The 24737-nt window shown below is 45.4% G+C and overlaps 1 protein-coding gene across 11 annotated transcripts in view; it reads right to left on the bottom strand.

Annotated features, from left to right (window-relative positions):
• The window catches only part of LOC144823746 (protein 4.1-like), a 477862-nt gene that overhangs the window by 258467 nt on the left and 194658 nt on the right, over window positions 1–24737 (bottom strand). For all 11 annotated transcript variants that reach the window (XM_078682543.1, XM_078682542.1, XM_078682537.1 and 8 more), the window contains one exon: window positions 576–748. In XM_078682543.1, the coding sequence (XP_078538669.1) occupies window positions 576–748 (173 nt within the window). The remainder of the gene's footprint in view (window positions 1–575; window positions 749–24737) is intronic.

Here is a 24737-nt window from a genome sequence, read left to right on the forward strand (position 1 = left end):
CTATAGTGAAAAATGAAAAGAACATTTTCACCAAATGTCCAATCTCCACTGAACCTCTCCCTGACGTCCAGAGGGAGAAACTAGCCTTTTGAAAATGCTGATGTTCAGGACCACCTGTGGCCAGGTGGTTCTCCCTTTAGCATGCACAGAGCTGCACCATCCTAAAGGAAACCCCACAAAGTTATCCAACAACAAGGAGTGGGTGGAAACAGTGTTAAGAGCTGCCAGGGGGCAACTGTCTGTAATGCTGTAAGCCAGCTACGAGTGATAAAGAGAAGTAAGCATGGGAGGAAAACCTGGCCAATGAAACGCTGTGTTTACTGACAAGTTTGTAGTAAAATTTCTTCCCTGGGACCTCTTCACTAACATAAAGGGTGATCAGAAGAGCAGGCATGACTGTGGAGACGCTAGATTTCACTCTGTGGGAGTTTCTTTTAATTTCTGCCTAGGAGTCCAAACAAAAACTGAAAAACCGGTGTTTTCACTTCATCAATACTTTTGAGTGAGTATTCCACTTATGTTTTCATACTCCCCCTCCCCCTTCTCCCCCCCCTTCAGCCTTTACACAGACTCACCTCCATCCAGACTTCTGGAGGCCCGTTTGCTAGCTGTCCTCTCGAACTGTGGTGCTGGTCTGTCAATCAGTGCGCTGGCATGTCGTGTTTGGGCTTGTGTTCGTCCACTATAGCGAAATTTCGATCCCAGGGCCAGGAACCTGCCTTTGGGGATTGCTTCAGTTGATGTTAACCTGAAAGACAGATCAAAACAATGAATCCCCAGCCAATCCAATTTTCTTCATAAAAAGTCACTCACCACTGAAAATCCATATTCTTCCTTCTTCCCCTTCAACCATACACATGTGATTTCAAGGTCAATGTCGTAGGTGTATGGTATGTTAAGAGCATACAACCAAAGGTACAAGACAAAAGTGATTGGCGATGCCACACAGGCTCCCCACTGCACCCACCCCAGACAGCTCATCTTCCTTTTCATTATCTTTACTAGACCTGCCAGTCAAAAGAACATACTGCCAACAGTAGTGTGACAGGAAGGTCATATGACTGACGGGACCAATGCATGCAGAGGTACATTTGTTAAGTAGATTTATGTTGCTTATAAATGTATCTCTCCAGCATTCGTACATTTTATATCTCCCATGTGTTTTAAAATATTGACTAATATCAGGCTAAGAGCAATTTACATAATCTTTGCTGACAAAGATTACATCAAAATTTGGAACAGGAATTCAAAGTACCCATTTGCAGGTGTACATTTAAACAGTGCCTGAAACTCGTCTCAGTTTCACTGTTTCAATGTCAGTTTTGTTCAAATAAATACCATCATTAACTAAAGGTGTCTAATACAAGGAGCATCATGAAAAAGCAGCTCAGTTACTGTGTGGAGAGAGCAAAGGAGTAGTGAGTGACATTGCAATCATTTGTCACCTAGCAAATGGTCAGAAAAGGACATGAAAAAACCCGATCACAGCCAGAAGGCTTGCAGAATGCATCAAATTCACCCACAAAACATCCGAAAATCAATTGCTACCCACGTTGTGACAAATACCACAAGAGCAAAAGAATAACCTTTGTGGTGCACCAATTATTTCCTTTTTTCGATCAGATGGTACCTTGCCAGGTGGTGGAGCATGCTTCTGAAAGGTGTTAGAGCTGTGAGGCGCTGGCACCACATGAGAACGAGGGTGTATATGCGGCCACCCTCTATCAGTAAGCAATTGTTCACACTTGTCGTTCTCTCTTCATAAAGGCACTCGTAGATGTGGTGGTAGTAAGCAAGACCACAAAGCTAGAGGTTGTGGAAATCCAGGACATTTTTGGTAGAATATGTTTCAACATAGATTTGTCATCGTCTCTTAAATTCCTAGTGTCTCCTATTAACACCCTGTAGTTCTGAAGCACCTTCTACAGGTTTTAAGGATAAGTGGACCATCACAGGCTTGAATGAGGAACTATATATATATATGAAGAACAGTATTCACAGAATCCTCTGGAACTCTCGAAGCCCACAAGGAGCTGCATACTAGTAACAGATCTGTGATCTCCGGGATGGATGTCATTTGTCTAGCGGAGAGAAGGCTCACTCGAGACCTGTGTTCAGAATGATTGCTAGGAACAGAATACTTCTTGAAGCTATTTGAGAGTATTATGGGAAGGCTACCGCATATCAAATACCAAAGAGAGCCCTGAAATGTACAACCAGGCTGAAAGCTGCCAGCTCTCTTTTTGCTAAGTGCATTCTACAGACATCTAACCTGTAATAAACCTTCTGCAGTAAGACCACTACTAAAACATTTGTAAATCCTTGTGGGGATGCATGGTCACAGGGACGTTTTCTGAACTAGTATCGCTGGTCCTCATACTTCGAACATAAGGACGGAGAAGTTACTCCCTATTGAGGGAATCATTTGTTATGTATCTTGACAGGATACCCTTGTTGAATCCTGCCAAAGATCAATATATGTTCTTTGTTCATCCTGGGGTACTTCATGGTACTGCCAAATGATGCAATGTGCACTTTACTTAATTTGTGTAACATCTGGCATTACTCAACTTCCATAGAATATATACAGGTTAGTTTTGTTTCGGAATTCTTACTTCAATATATATATAACATAGAAGCCCCAACCTTCGCCCCTGCTGCAAAGGTGGACCCCAAAACCACAGGAAAAAAAGTTAAAATGGAGGGGAAAAACAGCATGGCACGCAGCATGTGAAAAGAAGCAGTACGCAGCTACATCCACATCACATCATGCCTTATACTGGAAGTGCCTCAAAGGCTCAGTGTTTCTGGAGAGCTGATGTAAACGTAATGTCGACTAAATATGTTCTTGACATTGAAAAGGAGAGACAAGAAAGGAGCTAGGGATGTTTTTGACTTCAATGAAGATTCCGATGATGCAAAATTTACAAATAACAACATTTCCTTCTGCATCACAGGATCTTCATTGATAGTCAAACGGAAAAGCACAGAATGCTCACCCCAAAAGGTAAGCAGTCTTTAGCTTTCAACTGAAAATCAAACTAGAGGACTTGAGCAAAAAGAAAAACCTTAATTAAAAAGGGTCCTTAGGGCAGACTGATCAACTATAGCATCCACTCTAAGGAAAGTGTCTAGACGGAGGGGTTTGGTTAAATAACAAATGGACTTCCATGTAGCTGCTCTACCTATGTCACACACTGGCACATTTCTCAACCAAGCAGAGGTATATGCTTTCCCTCTTCTGTTGGCAAGCATATAGCATCATGAAATAGAAGAAACTATCCATCAGGAGATGGATTGATTAGATGTGGCTAAACCCATCTGAAGAAGACCATAATTGGATAAAAAGCTAGTTAGATATACTACATTTTTTGTTTTAACCAAGTAAAACTGTAGGACCCTAACATCTAGTGAGTGTAGGAATCACTATGCATAAGAGGTGGGATTAAGGAGTATAACTGACAAAGGAAAAAAAGCAGCCGCAGGGCTCTGCTGAAGGCAGCTCATCACTTGAGCTCTGAATCTGCTGGTTGAGGGGGGACACAGTGAAACATAGCAAGACTACATGAGTCTCAAGGAGGATATTGGCACCATAGTGTCAGAGGCCAGTGTCAAACTCTAATGCCTCTGGCATCTGCTAAACGAGAATACAATAATTTAAGAAAACCATCCCTATTCTTCAGTACCTTTTTTCACCAGTACTCATACCTGAAGGCAAGGTGTAGTGTGTGTGAATAGGATAGTGGCGGTCTGGAATGCAGACAATAATACTCACTTTTGAGATAATGTCATGCAATAGTGCCTCCACTATTGGCTTATTCCAGTTTCGGGTCTATCCTCCCGAACAGCGAGTGCAGGATATTCAGGTTTTGATCCGATCTTTTGGCCTCTATCCTTGGTTTCGGTCAGGATGACCCTGAGGCTGCTGGTCGACTGTGCCAGATGGCATATGCAGGCTCTGCAGTGGGACTTGAAGTTCCAGTGGGCGCACCTGCAGGGAAACCTATTCAAGCACGTCCAGATCACAGAGGGCACTGCACAACAATTGCAGTGGTGGCTCACAAACCGGCATTGGGTCAATGGCAGATAACTCTCCCTACCCCTAACCGGAGCACACAGTGGTGATGGATGCATCCCTCCTTGGATGGGGCGGCCACATGGGAGAGGCGGAGATCAGAGGCCTCTGGTCTCTGGCGGAGTCCCGGCTCCGTATCAACCTTCTGTAGCTCCGGGCGATCCGACTTGCACTGAATGCATTCTTTCCCTCTGTCAAGTACAGGTGTTCACAGACAACACCACCACCATGTGGTACTGCAACAAACAGGGCGGGGTGGGGTCCCACCTGTCCGTAGTGATGGTGATAACGAATCCTGCCGCCCACTGGCGTTTGATGGGCCTGAAAAAACGGACTAGGAAGGTTTGGAGGCAGTGGTGGCCAGGGTGGAGGTGGACTGACCCGTGCGCTGGCCCCCTGACCCACCTGGGCGGGTCCCACATCCGCGGCCGCACTGGGACAGTTGCTGCGCAGGCCTATGGCTCTGAAGTGAACGTGTCAGGGCGCCCCCTCCATGGCCACGAAAGGAGCGAAAACAGAGTGCAGAGGAGGGAGTGTGGCCGAAAGGCCAAAGGACTTGGCCGTAGCTCGCAAGTCCTTAAAACGCTCCAACGTACTATCTGCCTTGTTGCCAAAAAGGCGAATGCCATCAAGGGCATGTCCATCAGAGTGTTCTGGACATCCCCAGAGAAACCAGTTGTCCTCAGCCAGGCATGGTGGCGGAGCGCCACTGTCGTGGAAACGTCCTGCCCAGCGAGTCGGCAGTGTTGAGGCCACAACGGATTGTTAACTTGGCTCCATCCCTCCCTTCAGCAATAGCTTGAGAGAGAACTGTCCGGGCCTCCTACGGACACTGAAGCAGCACCTGCGCCACCGTATCCCACACAGAGTGGGAATAACGGCCCAAGAGGAATACGGTGTTCACAGACCGCAGCCCTGAACTGGCTGAAGAAAAAAATCTTCTTACCAAACTGTTCCAGTTTCTTGGATTGCCTGTCCAGGGGTGCGGTAGGGAATGCACTCTGGGATGTAGAGGCTTGGACAACCAAGCTCTCAGGGGTGGGGTGTTGGGAAAGGAAAAGAGGGTAGACTAGGGCCGGGCGATGGTGTTGGCCCACGTTAATATCCACAGGAGCCCCTGTGTTGGGCCTGGACTAGGTGCCCAAAAGAAGGTCAGAAAGTTCATCATTAAAAGGCAGCAGTGGCTACGCAGAGGTAGCGCCAGCTGAAGCACTTCTGTCAGGAGATTAGTCCTGATGGTCACTGTAGGTAGGTCGAGGTGGAGGGCCTTGGCCCCCCTACGCAACACCACTTCGTAACTTACACCCTCCTCTGTAGCCACGGTAGGAGGAGTTACCATGCCAAGGTCAGGAGAGGTATCAAGACCACTGGCATCCCCCAGTTCCTCTGCACAGTCCGGGTCAAACTCACATTGAGCGGAGAGAGGATCCTCAGACCCCTCCCAGTCCTGATGTCCGAAGGCTGATTTACAGGCAGAAAATAAGGAGGCTGGACATAGGGATAGAAAGGTCCCATCGGCGTCTGAATCGGCGTCGAGCAACACAGTTCCGGCGCCGTGTTCACAACGGGGCTGAAACCAGGGACAAAGACGTTCGGTAGCGCGGGCGACTTCGGAGGTGGTGCCGGTGGGGTCGATGTTGGTGTCACAAGGTCAACGGGCATTGACCGGGATCCAAGAGGGACATGTGGCACCGGGGCCGGAGCCGCCGACAGTAAAGGGCGAGGACCCCCAGTCGGGCCCACGGGGCCCGAAGGCGCACCGAGGGGGCACGACGGCCCAAAGAGGCGAGCCATGTTTGACAGAAACTCCTGCAGCTGGGCCGGAGTCACAGACGGACCTGGGTAGGGCGGGTAGGCCGACGACGACTGCGTAGGCTCCGCCGGAGGCACCACCCGCACCCTCAGCCGTGACGGGCGAGGAGAAGCCGGAGAGCGATGACGCTTCTTCGACTTCTTGTGATGCTGCGCCTTACCTGACACCGAGTGCGAAGACTTCGATCCGAACAAACGATGGTGGTGGCTACGCGACCGGTCCCCCAACCTCCCACGGGACTGGGACCTTGAGCGGCTTAGAGCAGACTGCCGGACTTCAAGCAACTTTTGGGACCGCTTCTGCAAAGTCTTTGGAGCCATGGCCCTGCAGTTGAGGCACGACTTTGGGTCGTGGTCGTGACCCAGGCAGTAGACACATGCAGTGCGGGTCCATCACCGATATCATGCGACGACAGTCCACGCAAGACTTGAAGCCGGGCATCCCTACGGCACCAAGAGTTGATCGGCTCGAAAAACAGAGACAAAAAGGCCTCGAAAAACAGAGACAAAAAGGCCTCGAAAAACTCAGTCAAAAAGTGACTGGGGGTACTGCTCTCTCCGAATCTGCACTTGCTGGCACAGAAAAAGAAAGAACTGACGTCAGCACGTAAGGGCGGCATCTAAGTAGCTGCCGCAACGTCATCTTGGCAACTACGACGCCAAAGACAGACGCAGAGCCACACAACGCCACCTTCCGACGCGCAGGGGTACTGCTGACCAAAACTTTCTGGATCCAGTCTGACACCGGGGGGTAATTCTAAGGTAAAGAATCAATCACTACGTGTTTCTTTCGGATTCCTCCCATAAGCATTGGCTGTTAAAGGAAAAGAAGAAAAATAAAACTGTAGCTTTGATTGTACACAACAAATAATTTATGGAATGATCACGTCTTCTTGGCAGGAGATCAATTGAAGGTCTGGCTGTGACAGCATATTTAGAACGTTTTCCTCATAAAGGTGTAAGAACGTCTAATAGACTGTCTATTTACCTCCTTTCAGATGCCTGTTCTATTTTGAGTTAGATTTCCATGCTTGTATTCTACTACCCAAGGAGCCATGCTGCCAAATTCAAGAAAGGCAAGATGGAATGGTGTAGCTTACCTTAAATCCCAGAGAGTATTCAGTTGGCATGGAAGCTTCTTATCTGGTCTCGATAACAAGTGAAGAAGCTAATCACCACAGTTTTGGACACGCTGGAATTCGAGAGCTTTATGATTCAGCAAAGACACTTTTCACTGACCAATGTACCAAATAGTCATTGCCCACCCAGGGATTCCGGTTCCCCCACCAAAGAAGCAAAGGTTAAGCTTTTCATGTTTTGATATGTTGCAAGTAGGTCTACTTGAGGAATGGCACAGTCTAAGAAAATGTCTCATAACAAGGAGTGATCAAGATTGTATTTGTGGCTTTAAACTAAAAGTCTACTTAGAACATCTATCTGATAATTGTAAATGCCAGGAAGCTGAACAGTTTTAAAGTGCATACTCCTACCTAAAAGCCATATGCAGATCTTTATAGGTTCTAGTGAGAAAGAGCATCATAGATCTATTGGCACTCTTCATTGGAAGGGCGCATTGTGGTCCTATTGCCTTCCCAGTCCTATCACTGGCCTTGAACTGCCAATTCCAGAAGGGCTCCCCAATCCAACAAGAAGGCATCTGTCTCAATGGTGTTAGAAGAAAGACCCTGATGGAAAAGAACTTCTTTCAGAAGACTTGACTTCTTGCATCATGGGAAAGAGACTGCCTTGTGAGCAAAGCTAGGAGCAGTTCTTCTTTCCAGGTGTCATCTGCCTGAGACAATTCATAGAACTATTAAAGCTGAAAAGGTCTCATTTTAAACCTTGTTTTAAGGACAATGACCACCATCTCTTTACCATTCTTTGAGATGTTTATGGGACACTGTCCTCCCAAAAAGTGACACACAGAGTAGAAGAGAGTATTTGTTACCCAAAAGTGATCTGTGTCTTTCTCAATGAGGAAGAATGATGCTGAATGACACTCCCTATCTCTGGCTTTGTCGTTAGGATTGATTAGACCACCAGGGATTGAAAACGCTACCTTAAATTATAATGACCATCACAAAGGTTTTTAAGAACTTTTACTGCCCTTCGATACACACAACTGTGAGCCTTTCAGTTTTGCTAATTTGTTGAAATTCATCATCTGTGAGGGGATCATTCATTTGTTGGATTTCATCATCTGTGTTCAGACCAAAGATTAATGACCCTATGAATGGCAGTTTCATTATTCTCAGCTGCGCACCAGGTTTTAGTGATGTTAAATGTAGTCATGAGGCTCTTCTAAAAGAGATGCTAGGTCAAAACTAAAAACTGCCAAATCTATTTGTGTGCTAATAATTTGGTTAGATGCCAACATGTCTTTCAGGAAATCCTGAACAGGTTCTTTTGGGAGGTCTTCTGTAGACGTTCTACAACATCCTATTGAATCTGATAGATATGTTCCACCTGCCACCTGAAAGCTGTTGCTGTATTACCATAAACATTCCTGCTTGCTTCATCTATCCACTTAATCTCGCTGGTAGGAGGAACATATATGATAGAAACAGATGCATGCTTTTTTCTCCTAACAGAAGATGCAATAGGAGTTTGACTTTGTCTCCTACTGAAGGTACCCAGGATCCTGCTCTGGTTGTCTGCAGGTCCTTGTAATTGCAATCTTTATGGAAGTAGGAGACTAAAAATATTTTGTTCTCTTAAGTCAGGCATTAAAAGCAACAAAGGTCTATGTGTAGATTATTTTTACAATATTCTCCATGATGACTGAAGCCGATGTCTGCAGGACTTCTACCAAGATATTCAATTTTGTCAAACCTCTAAACAACCAGCAAACCATTAAATGTTGTGACATATCACTAATAACTCCGGTGGTGAATAAATCTGTAATGTCAGGGTGAACGAAAATGAGTCAGAATCTGAAGTATCATATGCCAGAGAGGTAGGAGGAGATATCTCTTGTGCTTTTGAGAACGGTATTACTATAGGCCATCTAAAAGCAGAGGTGTAGAAAGTTGAAAACCGTAATATACAAGGGATGGTGATCAGAATTCACAGAAGGATTACTTGGCCCAGCTGGTAGGAACAAGCTTTCTGATGGAAGACATGTAAATGTGCTCTTGGACTAGCAATGATTTTGGAAAAAGGAGAAAAGGCCAAGGCAGCTGAAGCAGTAAATAGACTAGGTCTCTGGAAGGAGTTTACATGACCAGAGGCCTTGGCTGCACCAATCTGCCAATGGAGAAGAAGACAAGACTAGTTTGTCCAGTTGGAGAATGATAATCAGCTGATGAGGAATGTCAGGCCGAGTTCCTTTTTGTTGAGTAGTGCAACGTCAATCTACTTAGAGCTTAAAAGATGCACTGATTAGTGCCTTGACCTCAAATCATGCACTGATGAGTGCCTCAATATCTAATGTCTAACGGACAATGGCTGCTTTAATGCCTATAAAATGGATATCTCCTTTGACGTCAAGTGGTCCTTATGCGTCAACACCGATTTTATGATAGAAGCAGTACTTGTACACAAGCATGTTGTGATGGTACCTCATTTTGTCTTTGAAATGTATGATGTCCAGAGGGAGCCTTGAGAATATTGGTAATGACCTGAATGACGGTGATGCTTTATCTTGTTCTCTTTAGATCAACATCTGATATTCATTTTGCTGAAAGGGCACAGTCCCAGTGATAGCAGACCATTCTTTGGCTGTCTTGTGATATTGTCTTCTCTCCTCTAGCACTCAGAAGTCTTCACATTTTTCACTGAAGTGAATTCCTTTTCTGTCCTTTAGGGCTCTCATTTTCTGACAAAATTCACAATCCTTGATGTTAAGTGAAAGAGGTCAACAGACCACACAAATTATGTGTGTCAAAGGTGGCGTTCATTCTCACACAGAGAACCACTTAAAAAATTGCGAAGGTGTTTCCAAAAGATTTCCTTTAAAGGTGAAACTGGAGAAAAAACTTCAAACATGCATAAGATGTTGAATGATGGATGAAAAAAACAAACTCTGAGGAAAGAACCTCACAAAATAAAGTGCAAAATCCTGAAAATGCTTCGAGCAGAATAATAAATACTGTGGACATTCTAGAATGTGGACAAAGGTATTTCAGGAACCCACCATGCAGGTGGAAAAGTTAAACGTTTAGGACGATCAATTATGATGTTCCAAGCATAAGTAGGGAGTTGCAACCTTTTACGGGCTGACAATGGATCATATTCATGAATGTTTGACTAAAGAAGAAGTTACTTACCTTCTGTAACACTCTTTTGGGTGCATACTCTACCTAACCAAAGATTTCTTACCTTTAGAATATTCCCATGCATGAGACCAGATGTGAAGATTTTAAGCAATGCTCCCAGCATGTCAGTAGATGGTATGGCTTTCTAGCAAGTGCACGGTTACCCGGCGGTGAGAGAGCAGAGTGGCATTTAACTGCCCCAAATGCAAGCTGATGTCCATATAATAATCTTTCTCCTTGTGAATCTTCCAAGACAGACCAATTCAAACAAACTGCAGGTGACACTGTGCCAAAAACTTCACAAAATGGGGAGGTGGGAAGGCAGTGTGGAATCTGAAATTAAATAGAACATCCACCGAAAAGAGCGTTACCAAGGACAAGTTACTTGTTCTTCTGGTGTATACTTAATACAGAAAATTGCTCACCTCTATAACAGATTCCATAGCAGTACCTCCCAAAGGTGGAGGGTCTCAGGAGTGAACTAAGATTACAAAGTCTTGAAGGACAGAGCAGTCTAAATGTCTCACCCATCAGACTGTCAAGTAAGTTATGTTAACATGTGCACTGATGCATATGTCACAGCTTGGCAGATTTCCAGAACCAGCAGCTCCCCTCCCAATGCCATTATAAAGGCCTTGGCCCTGGAGGCATGCTCCAGGAGGCTTTCTGGGTGTTCCTACCAGCTTGTAGCAAATTTTAATGTAGAGGACTATCCACCTGGAGAGAGTTGTTGTTTGCGCTGCTGTGTGTCTCTCATATAGTCGATGTACAAGGTAAAAGCTATTAGGGCCAAAAGCCAATGGAGCCTTACTTCCCCGTTCGAGCTGTGTGGTGGAGATAGAAATACCAACAGGGTAATTAATTGACTTACACAGAAGGGTGATACTATCATTGGCAGAAAGGCAGCATGAGTTCTCAGCAGCAAGCTATCCAGGAAGAATGTCAGGTAGGGATGCTGCACAGAGAAATGACAATACACTCATGCAGCATACAGAAATGACAGCAATAAAAACTTTTAATTTAATCACAACCAGAAATGTAAAGAGAGATAAATGAAGCAAACCTAAAAAGGCCAGAAGGGGCAGCAAGTAAGGAAAATGCTACTTACCAGTATGCATCTGTTCTTGGCATGTAGAGCTGTAGAGTTGTATGCTTTAGCATAGATTGCCATCTGGTGTTGGGCTCGGATGTTTTTTTCGAAGAAGTCTTTGTAGTCACCAGATAGGTGACTCCTCCTTCTGGTAATAGTGCGCATGGGCATCGACTCCATCTTTAGATTGTTTTTGGCCATAAAGGGTGATGATGGCGTTAGTATGAGAATAGAAAAGGATGTCCATGTAATGTATCAAAGTAAGATAATACTGCAAAAGATAAAGGTATCCGGGGAGGTGGGTGGGCGTATACAACTCTACAGCTCTACATGCCAAGAACAGATGCAAACTGGTAAGTAGCATTTTCCGTTCGAGGCATATGAGCAGTTTTTCTCCCTAGCGGTGGAAATCTGCATCTGTTACAGTGGTTTGAAAAAGTGTTCTGGCCTACAGAAGCTTGTTGTTTTGCTTGCACATCTACACAATAGTGTTTAGTGAAAGTATGTGGTGTAGACCAAGTTGCTGTTTTGCAGATGTCATCTAGGGGAATGTTCCCTAAGAAAGCCATAGAAGCCCCTAGTTTGTGTGTGGAATGAGCTCTAGGGGGAATAGTTAATGTACGTTTAGCCTTAAGATAGCATATTTGTTTGCATTTAACAATCCACGTTGCAATTCATGTTTTTGAAATGGGATTGCCTTTGTGAGGTAGGGGGAATGCTACAAAGAGTAGTTTGTGTTTCTAAATGACTTAGTTATTTCGATGTAGTAGAGTATCGCTCTTTTAAAGGTCCATGGTGTGGAGAGAGCGCGTTCTGCCACAGAGTCTGGTTGAGGGAAAAATACTGGATGTTCAACTGACTGATTAAGGTGGAAGGCAGATACTACCTTAGGTAGAAATTTTGGGTTAGGCCTAAGAACCACTTTACTGTGGTATATTTGTAAAAATGGTTCTTGTATGTTAATGCCTGGAGTGCACTAACTCTCCTAAGGGATGTGATAACTAGTATGAAGGCCACTTTCCAAGTAAGAAACTGTATCTCACATTTGTGCAGAGGTTCAAATGGAGGACCCATGAGTCTGGTAAGGACTATATCGAGATTCCATACAGGAGAAGGTGGAACTCTACGTGGAATTATTCTTTTAAGTCCTTCCATAAACGCTTTGATAGCGGGTACTCTAAAGAGAGACAAATGTTGTCTGTTTTGGAGGTAAGCAGCGATTGCAGCTAGATGTAGCTGTATAGATGTGTATGCTAGGTTACATTGTTGTAGATGCAAAAGATAACAGATAATGTTCTGGATGGAAGCATCTAATGGATCGAATGTGTTGTTTGTACCGTAGATGACAAATCGTTTTCACTTTAACGCATAGCATGCTCTAGTGGTAGGACGTCTAGCCTCTTTAATAATGTTCATGCAGTCTGGTGGTCGAATGTGGTAGCCAAATTCTAGGACTTCAGGAGCCAGATCTCGAGATTTAGTTGATTAGGATCTGGATGCCTTATCTCTCAATGGTTCTGAGTGAGGAACTTGGGGGAGAAGTGTAGCTTTTGGTGAAGTACTACTGAGAGTTCCAACAGGGTTGTGAACTATGGTTGGCGTGCCCATGTTGGAGCAATTAGGATCATTGTGAGGGAGTCTTGTTTGAGCTTCTGAACCACTAGCGGAATGAGCAGGAGAGGCAAAAAAGCATATGCAAATTTGCCTGACCAGTTCATCCATAGCGCATTGCCTTTGGACAATGGGTGTGGATACTTGGAGGCGAAGCTTGGGCATTTTGCGTTTTGGTGTGTGGCGAACAGGTCTATTTACGGGTAGCCCCACATGTGAAAGAATGGAAGAAGAACTTGAGGATGAAGTTCCCATTCGTGGATCTGTTGTGTTTGACTGAGCAGTTCCGCGATCTGATTGTGTACTCCGGGGAGATGTTGCATGAGGAGGTATACGTTTTGATGAATAGCCCACCTCCATATGCTTTGTGCTAGTCGCGAAACCTGGAGAGACTGTCCCCCCTCCCCCCTGTATTTGTATGTAGGACTGTAGTAATCTACTTCCTATGTAATACATTTCCCTGGCCCTGATGCTCTAGCTATGTGATGTCATTTAGAATGTTAGGAATGTTTGTACTTGAAGAGAGAACTGTTAGAGAAGATGGGCTGAGCAGTCAGGAGGCCGCTCCTGATGGGGCTTATATTAGGAGCTTAAATTAAGACTTACTTTGGAACTTACTAAGCTGTAACCTAAGGAATAAACTACAACTACAAGAACTATATACTGGACCCCCTACATTTCTACATGGACATTGCTATCATGTTCTCTGTACGTACCAAGACAGCTTGGTCTACTAGCAAGAGTTAAAAAGACTTTAGTGCTAGAAAGATTGCTAATAACTCCAGGTGATTTATGTGGTGTTGTTTTTGTTGATGGGTCGATATGGCCTGAACGGTTTGGTTTTGGAGATGAGCTCCTGAGCCGGTGAGCGATGCATCTGTTGTCAGCACCATCTGTGGAACCGGGTCGAGGAACAACCGCCCTTTGGACACGTTTTTTGAGTTCCACCACTGCAGACAGCAAAGTGTGGCTGTCCACCAACACCAGATCTGTTAACTGACCTTGAGCCTGGTTCCAAAGATGTGCCAAACATTCCTATAATGGCCGCATCTGGAGTCTTGCATAACGGACGATGAGAATGCAAGAGGCCATCATTCCGATTAGCTGCATAAAGACTCGAGCTGGCAATCAATGTTGAGACTGAAATTGGGATATTAAAGCCTGCATGGTGGAGATCCTGACTGGATTGGGGTATGCTAGGGCCTTTGAAGTGTCTAGAGTGGCTCCTAGGTACTGTTGTATTTTGGATGGTTGAAGGTGAGACTTGGTGAGGTTTACTGTGAACCCCAAGTTGTGAAGTAATTGAACGGTTTTATGTGTGTGTTGTACACAAGAGCTGTGAGACTTGGCTTTTACGAGCCAGTTGTCCAAATAAGGGAACAAGTAAATGTGTTGCCTTCATAAGTGAGCTGCCACCACTGCAAGGCATTTGGTGAAGACACTGGGTGCTGTGGTCACTCCGAATGGGATAGTGTTGACTGTCCACTATGAATATGAGGTATTTTTTGTGAGAGGGATGAATAGAAAAATGAAAGTGGGAGTCCTTTAGATCCAAAGTGGAGAGGAAGTCGCCTTGTTGAGGTAGTGGGAGCACCTGTTGGAGAGTGACCATGTGGAAGTGGTCTGATTGAATGTAGAGGTTTAGGGGTCTGAGGTCCAATATTGGTCTAAGATAGCCATAATTGTTTGGGATTAGAAAATAGTAAACCCCTGTGCCCTGATGATGCAAGGGGACTGGTTCTATTGCGTTTTGTTGTAAAAGAGAGAGAACCTCTTGTTTTAAAAGGGTCAAATGTTCCGTGGACATTGGGTGGTGTTTGAGAGGGATGTGTGGAGGATATGAGGCGAGTTCTAGGCAGTAATCATACTGGATAATTGGTCTTACCCACTTGTCTGTGGTGATGGAATTCCAGAAAGGTCAGAACTGTGATAAACGTCCCCCGACAGGTGTGGAGTGATCGGGGTGAAGTGGAGGGAGGTCATTGCTTGGCGGTAGGGGAAGCGCGGGTGTTGTTACCACATCCTCTTCCATTATTGTTGTTACCCCTGTATCCTCCTCTAAAATATCCTTTGGAAAAGGAACTTTGATTGGGGCTTTTGTAAGATGAAGAAGGCTGCTCTGATGCATTGGTTTTGAAGCCACTTCTATAAAAGGAGCGACGAAAAGAACCTCTCTGGGAAGGCGATTGCAAGGCCCCCGTATTTGCAGTCTCTGTATCTTTTTTCATCTTTTCTCAAGATGCGTCGACTGTAGATCCAAAGAGATGCTCCTGGTCAAAAGGCTGGTTATGGATACTGGTTTGCACCTCTTGTTTGAAAACGGATATCCGGAGCCAAGGGTGTCTGCGTAATAGAACGCTGGCATTAACGGCACGAGATGCAGTATCAGCTGCATCAAGAGCACACTTAATGGATGTATTTGTAATTAATTTACCTTCTTGTATCAGGTAATTTGCCTTGTCCTTATATCGGTCAGGGAGATGCTGGATACGTTTCTCAAGCTCATCATAGTGAGCCCTGTCATATCTTGCCAGAAAAAGCCTGGGTGTTGGCAATTCTCCAATAATTTGCAGCTTGTGACACAATATGTTTTCCAGATGCGTCTAAAAGTGTTGATTCCTTGTCAGGAGGTGGTGCGTCTTCTGTTTGTGAATTGGCCCTTTTACATGCATTAGACACCACCATGAAGTCTAGATGGACCTGACCCTTGATGTTATATTGGGTCATTGGGAGCTGCCTTATATTTTTTTATCTATTCTAGTGTTAAGAACCCTGGCTCTGACAGGGTCTTTAAATACCTCTGGTGCATGTTTAAGCAATCCCTTCAATATTGGTAGGGTGTGTGGACATTTGTGGCTGAGCGAAAGGTTTCTAATAGGAAGTCTTCCTCTAAGGGATCTGAGTGCAATTGTACACCATGATATTGTGCAGACCTGGTGATTAGTTGCGCAAACCCAAGATTATCATCTGGAGGGGATGGGAGATCTGGATCAGTATTATAATCCTACCAGGGATCTGGATCTTGTGGGATGGTATGTGCGTCATCATCATCCCCTTGTGGGTTTGTGTTCTCCTCCCTATCTCCATCCCCGTCCCCACCCCCATAATCACTATCTTCGTCTAGTGATCGAAGTGAAATTGAGGGTTGCGGGGAAGGTACTGGAGAAATTAGTAGATTGGGATCAGTAGGAGGAGGAGAGGTATAAGTGCCTATATTTCTTTTCTTAGGGGGAACTGGAGAATCTTGTGTATAGTCAGATTTCCTTTTCAGTGTGGAAGTGACATAACCAGTGTCTGGATCGAATGTATGGTTAAACAACTACCTCTTATATAAAGAATGCCTAAACCACGAAGGCTAAACAACGACCAAAGCCAAATAACTATGTACTTAACCACGACTTACTGAACAACGGAAATTAATCTATTGGCATATACTCTGAATCCACCACTACGTTCAAAACAATGCATGTTTGAAACACGATCCAAAAAATTAATTTATTTAAATTAAACAACACTTCTATTAAAAACTATTTTTAATAAAGAATCGTGTGCCTCTACTGTTCCAGACATGCCCAGGGACTCGAACTGAAGCAATGTATTTCTTCAAATCAGCCCTTTTCAAAGAAAACAAAGTGACGCTTTTGCAGCGACTATTACTAATTGAGTCACCCCTTTCCGAAAATCCTTATCTTGAAAATTTGGTTATCGCTGGTCACTAATTGATATTTGTTAATTGCGTGCTGTCCAAATAAGCGAGTGTGTAATTCTAACCGTGCCATGTCACGTTACATCCAGCAGCTAGAAACTTTTGCTTGTAATTAGTCCAGTATCAGTTTTTGCACTCGGTCGGGGTTTTAAACTCAAGGTCATGAACATGAACATTCTTTTTAGCCTCCTACCCTTGTCAGATATTTTAAATAAATACAGATGGATCACTTAATTGTCGTGCTTGCTTTTAATAAGATGTTTATATTTTAGTAAACATGATATTCTTGACCTATTTAATTAAACCAAGTATACTAGTATGATCTGTTGAAACCGTTTACCGACTTGTCTTTTGTCTGTTTTGGGCGCCAAGGACTTCGGCGTCGAAGGTGTTCTCGGCGCCGGTGGTGGCACATTTCTGTGTTTGGACGTCGGTCCCGAAGGTATTTTATCTGTACTGGAGCAGGGTTGGCTCGAGCCCGAGCCCGGAGGCTTATCTTTCGGTATCATAGCCGAGTCAGAGGGCGGGGTGTCTGAAATATTCGGTTGGTGTGGACCTAGGCCCGAGGGCGAAGGTGTTACCGGAGCCTCTTGTATGGGAGTGGGTAGGACAGGGGTCTCGGTACTCACGGCCCGTTGAGCTGGAGTGACTGCGTCGTCGGAGTCATCGGCTTCGGAGACTGAGATCTGTTCTTCCTCCGTTCCTTGTTTTGGAAGGGTATCAGGACCTCGTTCAAAGATGTCCGCAATCAAAGTGCTTCACCAGGTCATTTCGTGGCATCGAGCCCTACAATCACGGATGGTTTTCTTGGACCTGAATGATAAACAGGCCTTTCAGGTGTTTTCTTTGTGCTCCGGAATTGAATTTGAATTTAAAATATTTATATAGCGCAACATTCACCATGCGGTTTCTTGGCGCTGTGGAGGCTAATTTAGCAGCAGGACGGAAACCAGTGGATAGGAGAAAATTAAGGTCAGTTCACATTAAGAAAAGCCTGAGTAAAGAGAAGGGTCTTGAGATCTTTACGAAAAAGAGAGTAGTGTCTAGCCAGGCGCAAGTGATCGGGGAGGGAATTCCAGAAAGATGGTGCTAGGACTGAAAAGTTGGCTCCGCCCCATTTCTTGCGTCTGTACCGGGGTACCGGAAGGAGTGATTGTGTAGATGAGCGAAGCTCACGGACAGGGATGTACTCTTTTAACAAAGAAGAGATAAAAGCAGGGGCAGTCACCTGACGCGCCTGAAAGACCATGCAACCGGTTTTGAACAGGGATCGCTCCCTGACAGGTAGCCAATGCAGTGCCTTCAGTAGGGGAGTAGAATGAAGGGAGCGGGGGAGGCCATACACCAACCTGGCCGCCTGGTTTTGAACCAGCTGGAGCTTCCGCAAACCATACGCTGGGATGCCGTTGTAGAGGGCATTGGCGTAGTCCAGCCGGGAAATAACCAGTGCGGACATGATTAACTTAAATGCAAGAGAAGAAAAAAAACGAGAAACAGAGCGGATAGTTCGAAGAACAAGAAAGCAGGAAGAAACAACAGAACTAATTTGTGAGTGAAGATTGAGATGATTATTAAGTTTAATGCCCAGAGTCTTAACTGAGGAGGAGGGTGTGGGGGGGGTTCCTAAAGAAGAAGGCCAAAAGGAAGAGTTCCAGGGACTGGAGGAACCACCCGTAAGGACCAGCTCTGTTTTGTCAGGGTTCAACTTCAGATGGTTGTGGTTCATCCAGTCCCTGATAAAAATCATAATAGACTGAAAATTAGAAATAGAATGAGAGGAAAAAGACAAGTTGAAGAGAGAGGAGAGAGGCAAAGATTGCACACCTCGTGTAGGTCCGAGTGAGGGAACTTAGCACCACACTGGAGAAATTTTTTGAAGGAGTCCGTTCCATTGACGTCCAACGTGGGCCCCGGTAGGCCCAATGGCCTGCGTCGAAGTCTAGGTCCAGTAGCTTGAGAGGATGATCGTTGGAAGGGAAACGTGATCAAGACAATACCGTCAAGAGGTGAGTGATTGCGCTTTGAAGGGGTTTCGATAACGCCCCCGACCGGAGCACAGCAATTCACATCCAAACCCGATGGCGGAAAAAAACAATATATAGATGGAGTCGATGCCCATGCACACACTATCACTAGCAGGTGGAGTCACCTATCTCGACAAAAACAAACTGCAAACATCCGAGCCCAACACCAGATAGCGATCTATGCTAAAGTGTACAATCTACAGCTCATATGCCTCGAACACCTAGTTACACACAAAATGTGCTAACCCAACAACAAAACAAACAATGTATGAAAAAGTTTGGCCTGTAAAGGGTCACGATGACGGACATTACACCAAGCAACATATTTTTCCACGCACTAAGTGTTGATGAAACTCGTGGATGAGCATATGGCTTCAAGAATGGCGTCTGCCCATTCTGGCCGCAAGTCAAAAATATTTAACTACTGCGTCTCAATCTCCATGCACGGAGGTGGGGGTTGTGGAGATATTCTAGAGTACTACTCTACCCTGTAAGCGAGGCAGAAGGCCGCCTCAATCGGTTGCTAGATCGGAGAGTAAATGCTATGGTAGGCCCCAGGGCAGGGTGCATTGTAAGCATAAGGTAGGACAAGCCCTGATGTGTGTGGCATGTCCTAATAGTGATTTACAGCCAATTTCGTTTTTACCTGTTGTAAGGCTACCTTTTCTCATAGGCCAGAATGGGCTGCTGGAATTATTACACTCTATAATCCCAGCAGGCTCAGGGAACATGGTAGAAAGTCAAGTTTAGTATGCCTGAACTCAGAATAATAAAATACTTCATTTAGTAAAGTTTATTTTAATATCCTGTGTTTGCAAATGCTACTTTTAGAAAGTTAGCCTTTGCTTGCCAGACTATTTCAGCCCGCCTCTGCTAGGATGTGTATCCGCTGTCTGGTATCTGTGAGTGAAGGGCTGGGGGATTCCAGGTGACAGTCTAGGCTGCCAGGTGGTGAATCGTAGGATTACCCCCAGGATAGGTGGGAGGAGTGCCCCTTGACTCTGAATAGGGCTGTGCTCTGCCACCACAATGCTGGCTCCTCCTTCTGCGGAGCGTCTGATGTCCCTGCCCTGCATCCTGAAAGAAACAGCTAGAGGCTCAACAACAAAGTGCTCCAAAACTGGGTTGAACCAGGCTCAGGCCCCCTGGCCTGGAAAGACAAAAGAAACTGTGTATAAAAGTAGGAGCCCTGCTCCTAAACAGTAGATCCTGCTTTTGAACCAAGAAGACGCCTCTGCCGGAGGAGAAGGAACCGGTATAGCTGGAAGAGGAAGACTATCCCTATCCTGGGGGACTGGCCTGCAGTGGTGACTTTGCTGCCAAAGGGGAGGAAGAGACCTTTTTCAAAGACTTGCTGCTCTTGAAAGACTTGCTACTTTCTACAACAAACTTGTGCTCAAAGCGATCTTCAAGGGCCTGGAAGTGAGCTGGCCCCCTGAACCGAGCCCCAGGACCATTGGGCTCTTCCCCTCACCCTTTTGCTGAGAGTTGCTGGACTGCCTGTGTCCTTGCCGTTGGAGCCGTCGCTGGATGTGCCTCGAAACCCTGCCTTCCTGAAGCCCGTGCTGTGCCGCCTGACTCTGTGTGGCCCTGCTCCTCTCGAGCCGGAGTCCGCACCGTAGCTTGACTGGGCCGCACCGCACCGTGCTCCCTCTCACCCCTGTTCGAGCCGCATTGCCACCGCATCCAAGCTGCCACGAACCAGCCAGCTTGTACCCAGCAAGGTACGGCCCATACGCTGTAGCGTATCGAGCCGCACCGCACTCTCCAGCCCCCGAAGTCGCACCGCATGTAAAGGTTCCAAGTACGGCTCGGGCTGCCTACTAACGTGCCGTCCGCCGCTTCAAGGAACCAAGGTACGACGCGTACGCTTGAAGCGTACACCATCGCACTGTGTCTCCGACTCCCGGGGCCGCGCCGCACAGGAGAAGCCGCCCGGTACGAGTCGTACTGGGCCGCTACGTGCCGCCCTGGGGATCCTGCCCGCAATAGAAGATACGGCTTGTACGCCGCCTGAGTGAAATCCCGCCTTGGTGTTGACTCTGCCAGGGTACGGTACGTACAGCTTAAAGCGCACCCCCCCAGCACCGTGTTATACCCCCCCTGAGGCCGCGCCGCACGCTAAGTGCCGCATTGCCGCCTCTGTGGAACTTGGATTGTCACGAAGGATCGCCTACGCCCCGGACCCTCCGCAGCGCCTCCCGAAGTCCCGCTGGGACGCCCCGCACCGCGGCGCCTCTCTACAGCCGGCTCTCTTTCAGGAATGAATGAAGGAATTAAAATTGCATTTGTATAGCGCTGAAACTACCCGGAGGCCTCGCCGCGCTTGTGACTGATTACTCAACGCGAGCCTCGGGCAGTTCAGTAGATTTTACTATACAGGTGCGTTTTCAGGGCTTTCCTGAAGGACATGTGATTAGTGTTGCCTCGGAGAGGTAAAGGGAGGGTGTTCCAGAACACTGCCGAGGAACGTCTCCTTTTGCCCGCACTCCCCACAAACCATCAGGTACTTTTTGTGCATCATAACCACGGGTGCCCGCAGTGGATCAGAGGGTCCGTGTTGTTGCTAACAATCCCCTTGCCTGTTAACCAGTAGAGGGCCATCCCCTGGATTAAGAACTGCGAGAACCTGAGCCCAACGCTATTTACAAGAAACCTCTTTTGAATATAACAGTATTGTGTGCATAAGAGATAACACGTTATTTATGGTCTTGTAATATGTCTGCATAAGAGTTACGTATATTTACATAAAGCATACATATTGTTATAAAGCACAGCCTAGTGTCCATTTGTGGTGGGTCAGTGTTATTACTGTATGTGGTCATAAATGCTTAACTCAACTAACGCCCTGAATATTAGCCTTGTCTGCTCGCACCACACTACCTAGAGGGTGAGCAGGGGTTATTGTTAAGGAGTAAGTCCCTTGCCCTGACAAGAGGAGAGGGTCCCTGTTTGTCACAAGTGCATACCTGTGCCAACCAGAGACCCCCAAATCTATCAAATTAGTATTTACGTCTTTACTGTGAAGCGCTCGAATACCCTATAGGGTCTAGTTTGTGCTATATAAAACACTGAATAACTAAATAAATACATACATTTATGTATATAAAACCTTTATTAAATGTTCATCAACAAGGATGCCTGTGTCCATAAAGTTCAAGGATTGTATATATTGGACACTCTTCTTCTCTGAGTGAAGGGATAAGACTCAACTTGAAAGTCATGCAATGCAATAACTCTGTGCACTTTCAAATGTTTACATTAACAGACGTAAAACGAATAACCATAGTCAGCCAACTTTAGGTTGCCTATCTTGACTAACCCTAGTGCACCACAAGCAAACTTGGCCTCATGTGAACACTCTCAATACATGGGCTTGGTTGAAATATGAAAACTCTTAATCATTTCTACTTGCTATTTACCAGCCTCCTTTCTCTATTCAACAACGGATGGTGCTCCTCTTTAACATAATGTTGAACATGTTCCACATATGTATGCACCTCATCACACACAGAATAATAAAAGCCAGCCATCATGTAGTGGCATTGAGGCATGGTCTTTGTTTTTTTTCCAGCTTTCTTGGTGTGCATCCCAATCTTGGCCTCGGGATTCTTTGCATGCACAAGGTCAAAAGAAGCAGAACTTTAAACCTACCCTAGCTATCTAAATATATATACAGTGCATGTTTTATTTTGCTATACCTCCTTGGACGTTCATGTTTGATGATCCTTTCAAGCACTAGCACCTTCATGCCCAAAACTGAACAAGATGAGACAAAGTTGGCTCCCAGCCTAGTAGACATAGGTACAATCTGAGCAGAACTGGAGAAAAGCAAGAAAAGAGTATGCAGCTTAGATAAGAACAATCCTGTATGTAGAATGGTTACCCTTCTAATCCGAGCGAGTCAGAGATGGCAGAATCCTGCTTAATATTCAGCTTCAACCTCAAGGAAGAATTTGTGGCATGAAAAGATGACACTGTTCTAGACAGGCTGAAACTACCTCAACAGTGCAATCAAGTAGAGAGTAAGTTACCACTGTGGCTGAAGAGCATTATTACATTTTCAACAGGAAATCTCAGCTTATCAGCAAGAGCCTCAATGAATGTAGCTCAGTAAACTCTTAAAAGTATCTCCTCTATTTGAAGAGGCCAATGGTAAGCACAGAGACGAAATACAACTAAGCAGGAATATTAGCTAGACAACAAACAAGATTCCCTTTTAAAATTATGTGAATTTCACAATGACTAAAGGATTAATAGATGAACTACCACCAGTGAAGGGGTGAGTGGAAGTGAGTGTTTTAAAACATCTTCTGTTAAGTTACAAATTACTTGTAGACAGAATTTTCGAGCATGCATAAATATGTCAGGATGAGGGCTTTATGTATTTTCTCTGGAGAAAGTACATTTGGATTACATGCATATCACACATATTTAACTTGTATGAAAATGCATTTTATAGCTCGTCAAGCTTCACTAGAATAAACCCTTGTCTTGAAGTGGATTGCAATTCTGATTTCATCTACATTCTCTACAGGACCATCCAGTCAGTATCTTCTGCAGGGGTGACGATTGAAGGCTTCAAAAGCCAGTTGACCAAGATTAGGAGCCCTTGTACCAAGCATTCTCAGGTTCATGACAACAAAAGCCATGAATTTATTGCGCACTGATCAGTAGAACCAAATCCGAGGGGAACAACCATGGTGAGGATGGTGATGACCTTTGATCTGGTAATGAAAAGCCCACTTCCAGACTTGCAAGGGCAACGTGGACCCTGGCAGAGACACTACACTATCTAGCAGCAGGTTCCTTATCTTTTGAATATTAACCAGCTGTCAAACCGGAATTAGTAACTTTTAAACAGTATCTTTGCACCCAGTAGGTTGTTCCAAGTCTGCTCTGCATTGAGCTGTTTCGCTTTTGAAATTACGTGCTGAGTCTATATAGGCACCGCTCCCGAGTGCAGACATAAGCTGCTTCCAAGAGTATCTGTCCCCCTCCAGACACAGAGCCCCAAATGCAAACTGATGTGACCAGTGTGCAGATACCTAGACTATGGATCGTATTAATAGATGGAGTCCAGCCACAGAATAGGGAGAATTGGAGGATCGGGGAGGAATCCGCCAGACACAGCGCTACCAAAGGTACGTAACTTGTTCTTCTGAGACTGCTAGCCACAGCCACAGATTACTCTCCTTTTTTAAAAGATACCAAAGCAGCACCCACTTGGAGGTGGCTCTGTACATGAACAAACCAGAAATTCCTGCACGACCGACCAAGCAAAATGCCCCTCTTGGAGAACCTAACTGTCCAGACAATAGTGTGGAACTTATTGAGGGATGCCCACGTAGCAGACAGGCGAATGTCTAAGGCGCTGTGTGCCAACACAGCGGCAGCAGCTTTGGCAGTCTTTTTGGAGGCTGCTTCTTTTCCAGTACTTACCATTGTCTTTTTTCGCTCCAGAGAACCTTTGTTCTCTGGTAGATCAATATAAAAGATTAGAGCTCTCTTGAGATACAAACTGAAGAGTCTCTGGGTCTTAGAGGGGTGAAGCGGCGTATAGAATGCTGACAAGGTGATGTATTGATCATTGTGGAATGACATCACAATTTCAGGCAATAAATATTCCTGTGTCTGCAAAATCAGCTTGTCTGGGTAGAAGGGAAGGCAGTGTACAATAGGTTGGCACAAAGAGCTAGTAATACTGTCTTGGGGATAGGACGCCCAGAAGGAGCAGCTGTAAAGCAGCTTGAAGGAAACTAACATCAGAAACATAAGGACAAAGTTAAGGTCCCAGTGCGGCATGACAAAGGGAGAGGGAGAAAACAAATGTTGTAAACTTTTCAAAAAGTGAATAACAACTGGAGAGAAACGAGGGCTGGTCCACCAACTTTAAAAAAAAAAAAAGAAGATGAAAGGTACCCCTAAACTGTGTTCAGAGCAATTCCTTGCCTGGCTAGGGATAAGACAAATAACAAAATGTCAGGTAACCTTGTCTGGAGGGGTGTCTATGTGCCGAGTGCCACACTGAGCCACAAATGTGTCCCAACAAGCCAGAGGCATATACCGTTTTTGTTGAGTGGCACTTGGTTGCCAATATGACCTCAACCACCACCGGAAGGTCAAAGGTGATCAGGGGTCGCAGCTTAATCTCCAAGCATGA

Source organism: Lissotriton helveticus, chromosome 3_1 (assembly GCF_964261635.1).
Source record: "Lissotriton helveticus chromosome 3_1, aLisHel1.1, whole genome shotgun sequence".
Lineage (NCBI taxonomy): Eukaryota > Metazoa > Chordata > Amphibia > Caudata > Salamandridae > Lissotriton > Lissotriton helveticus.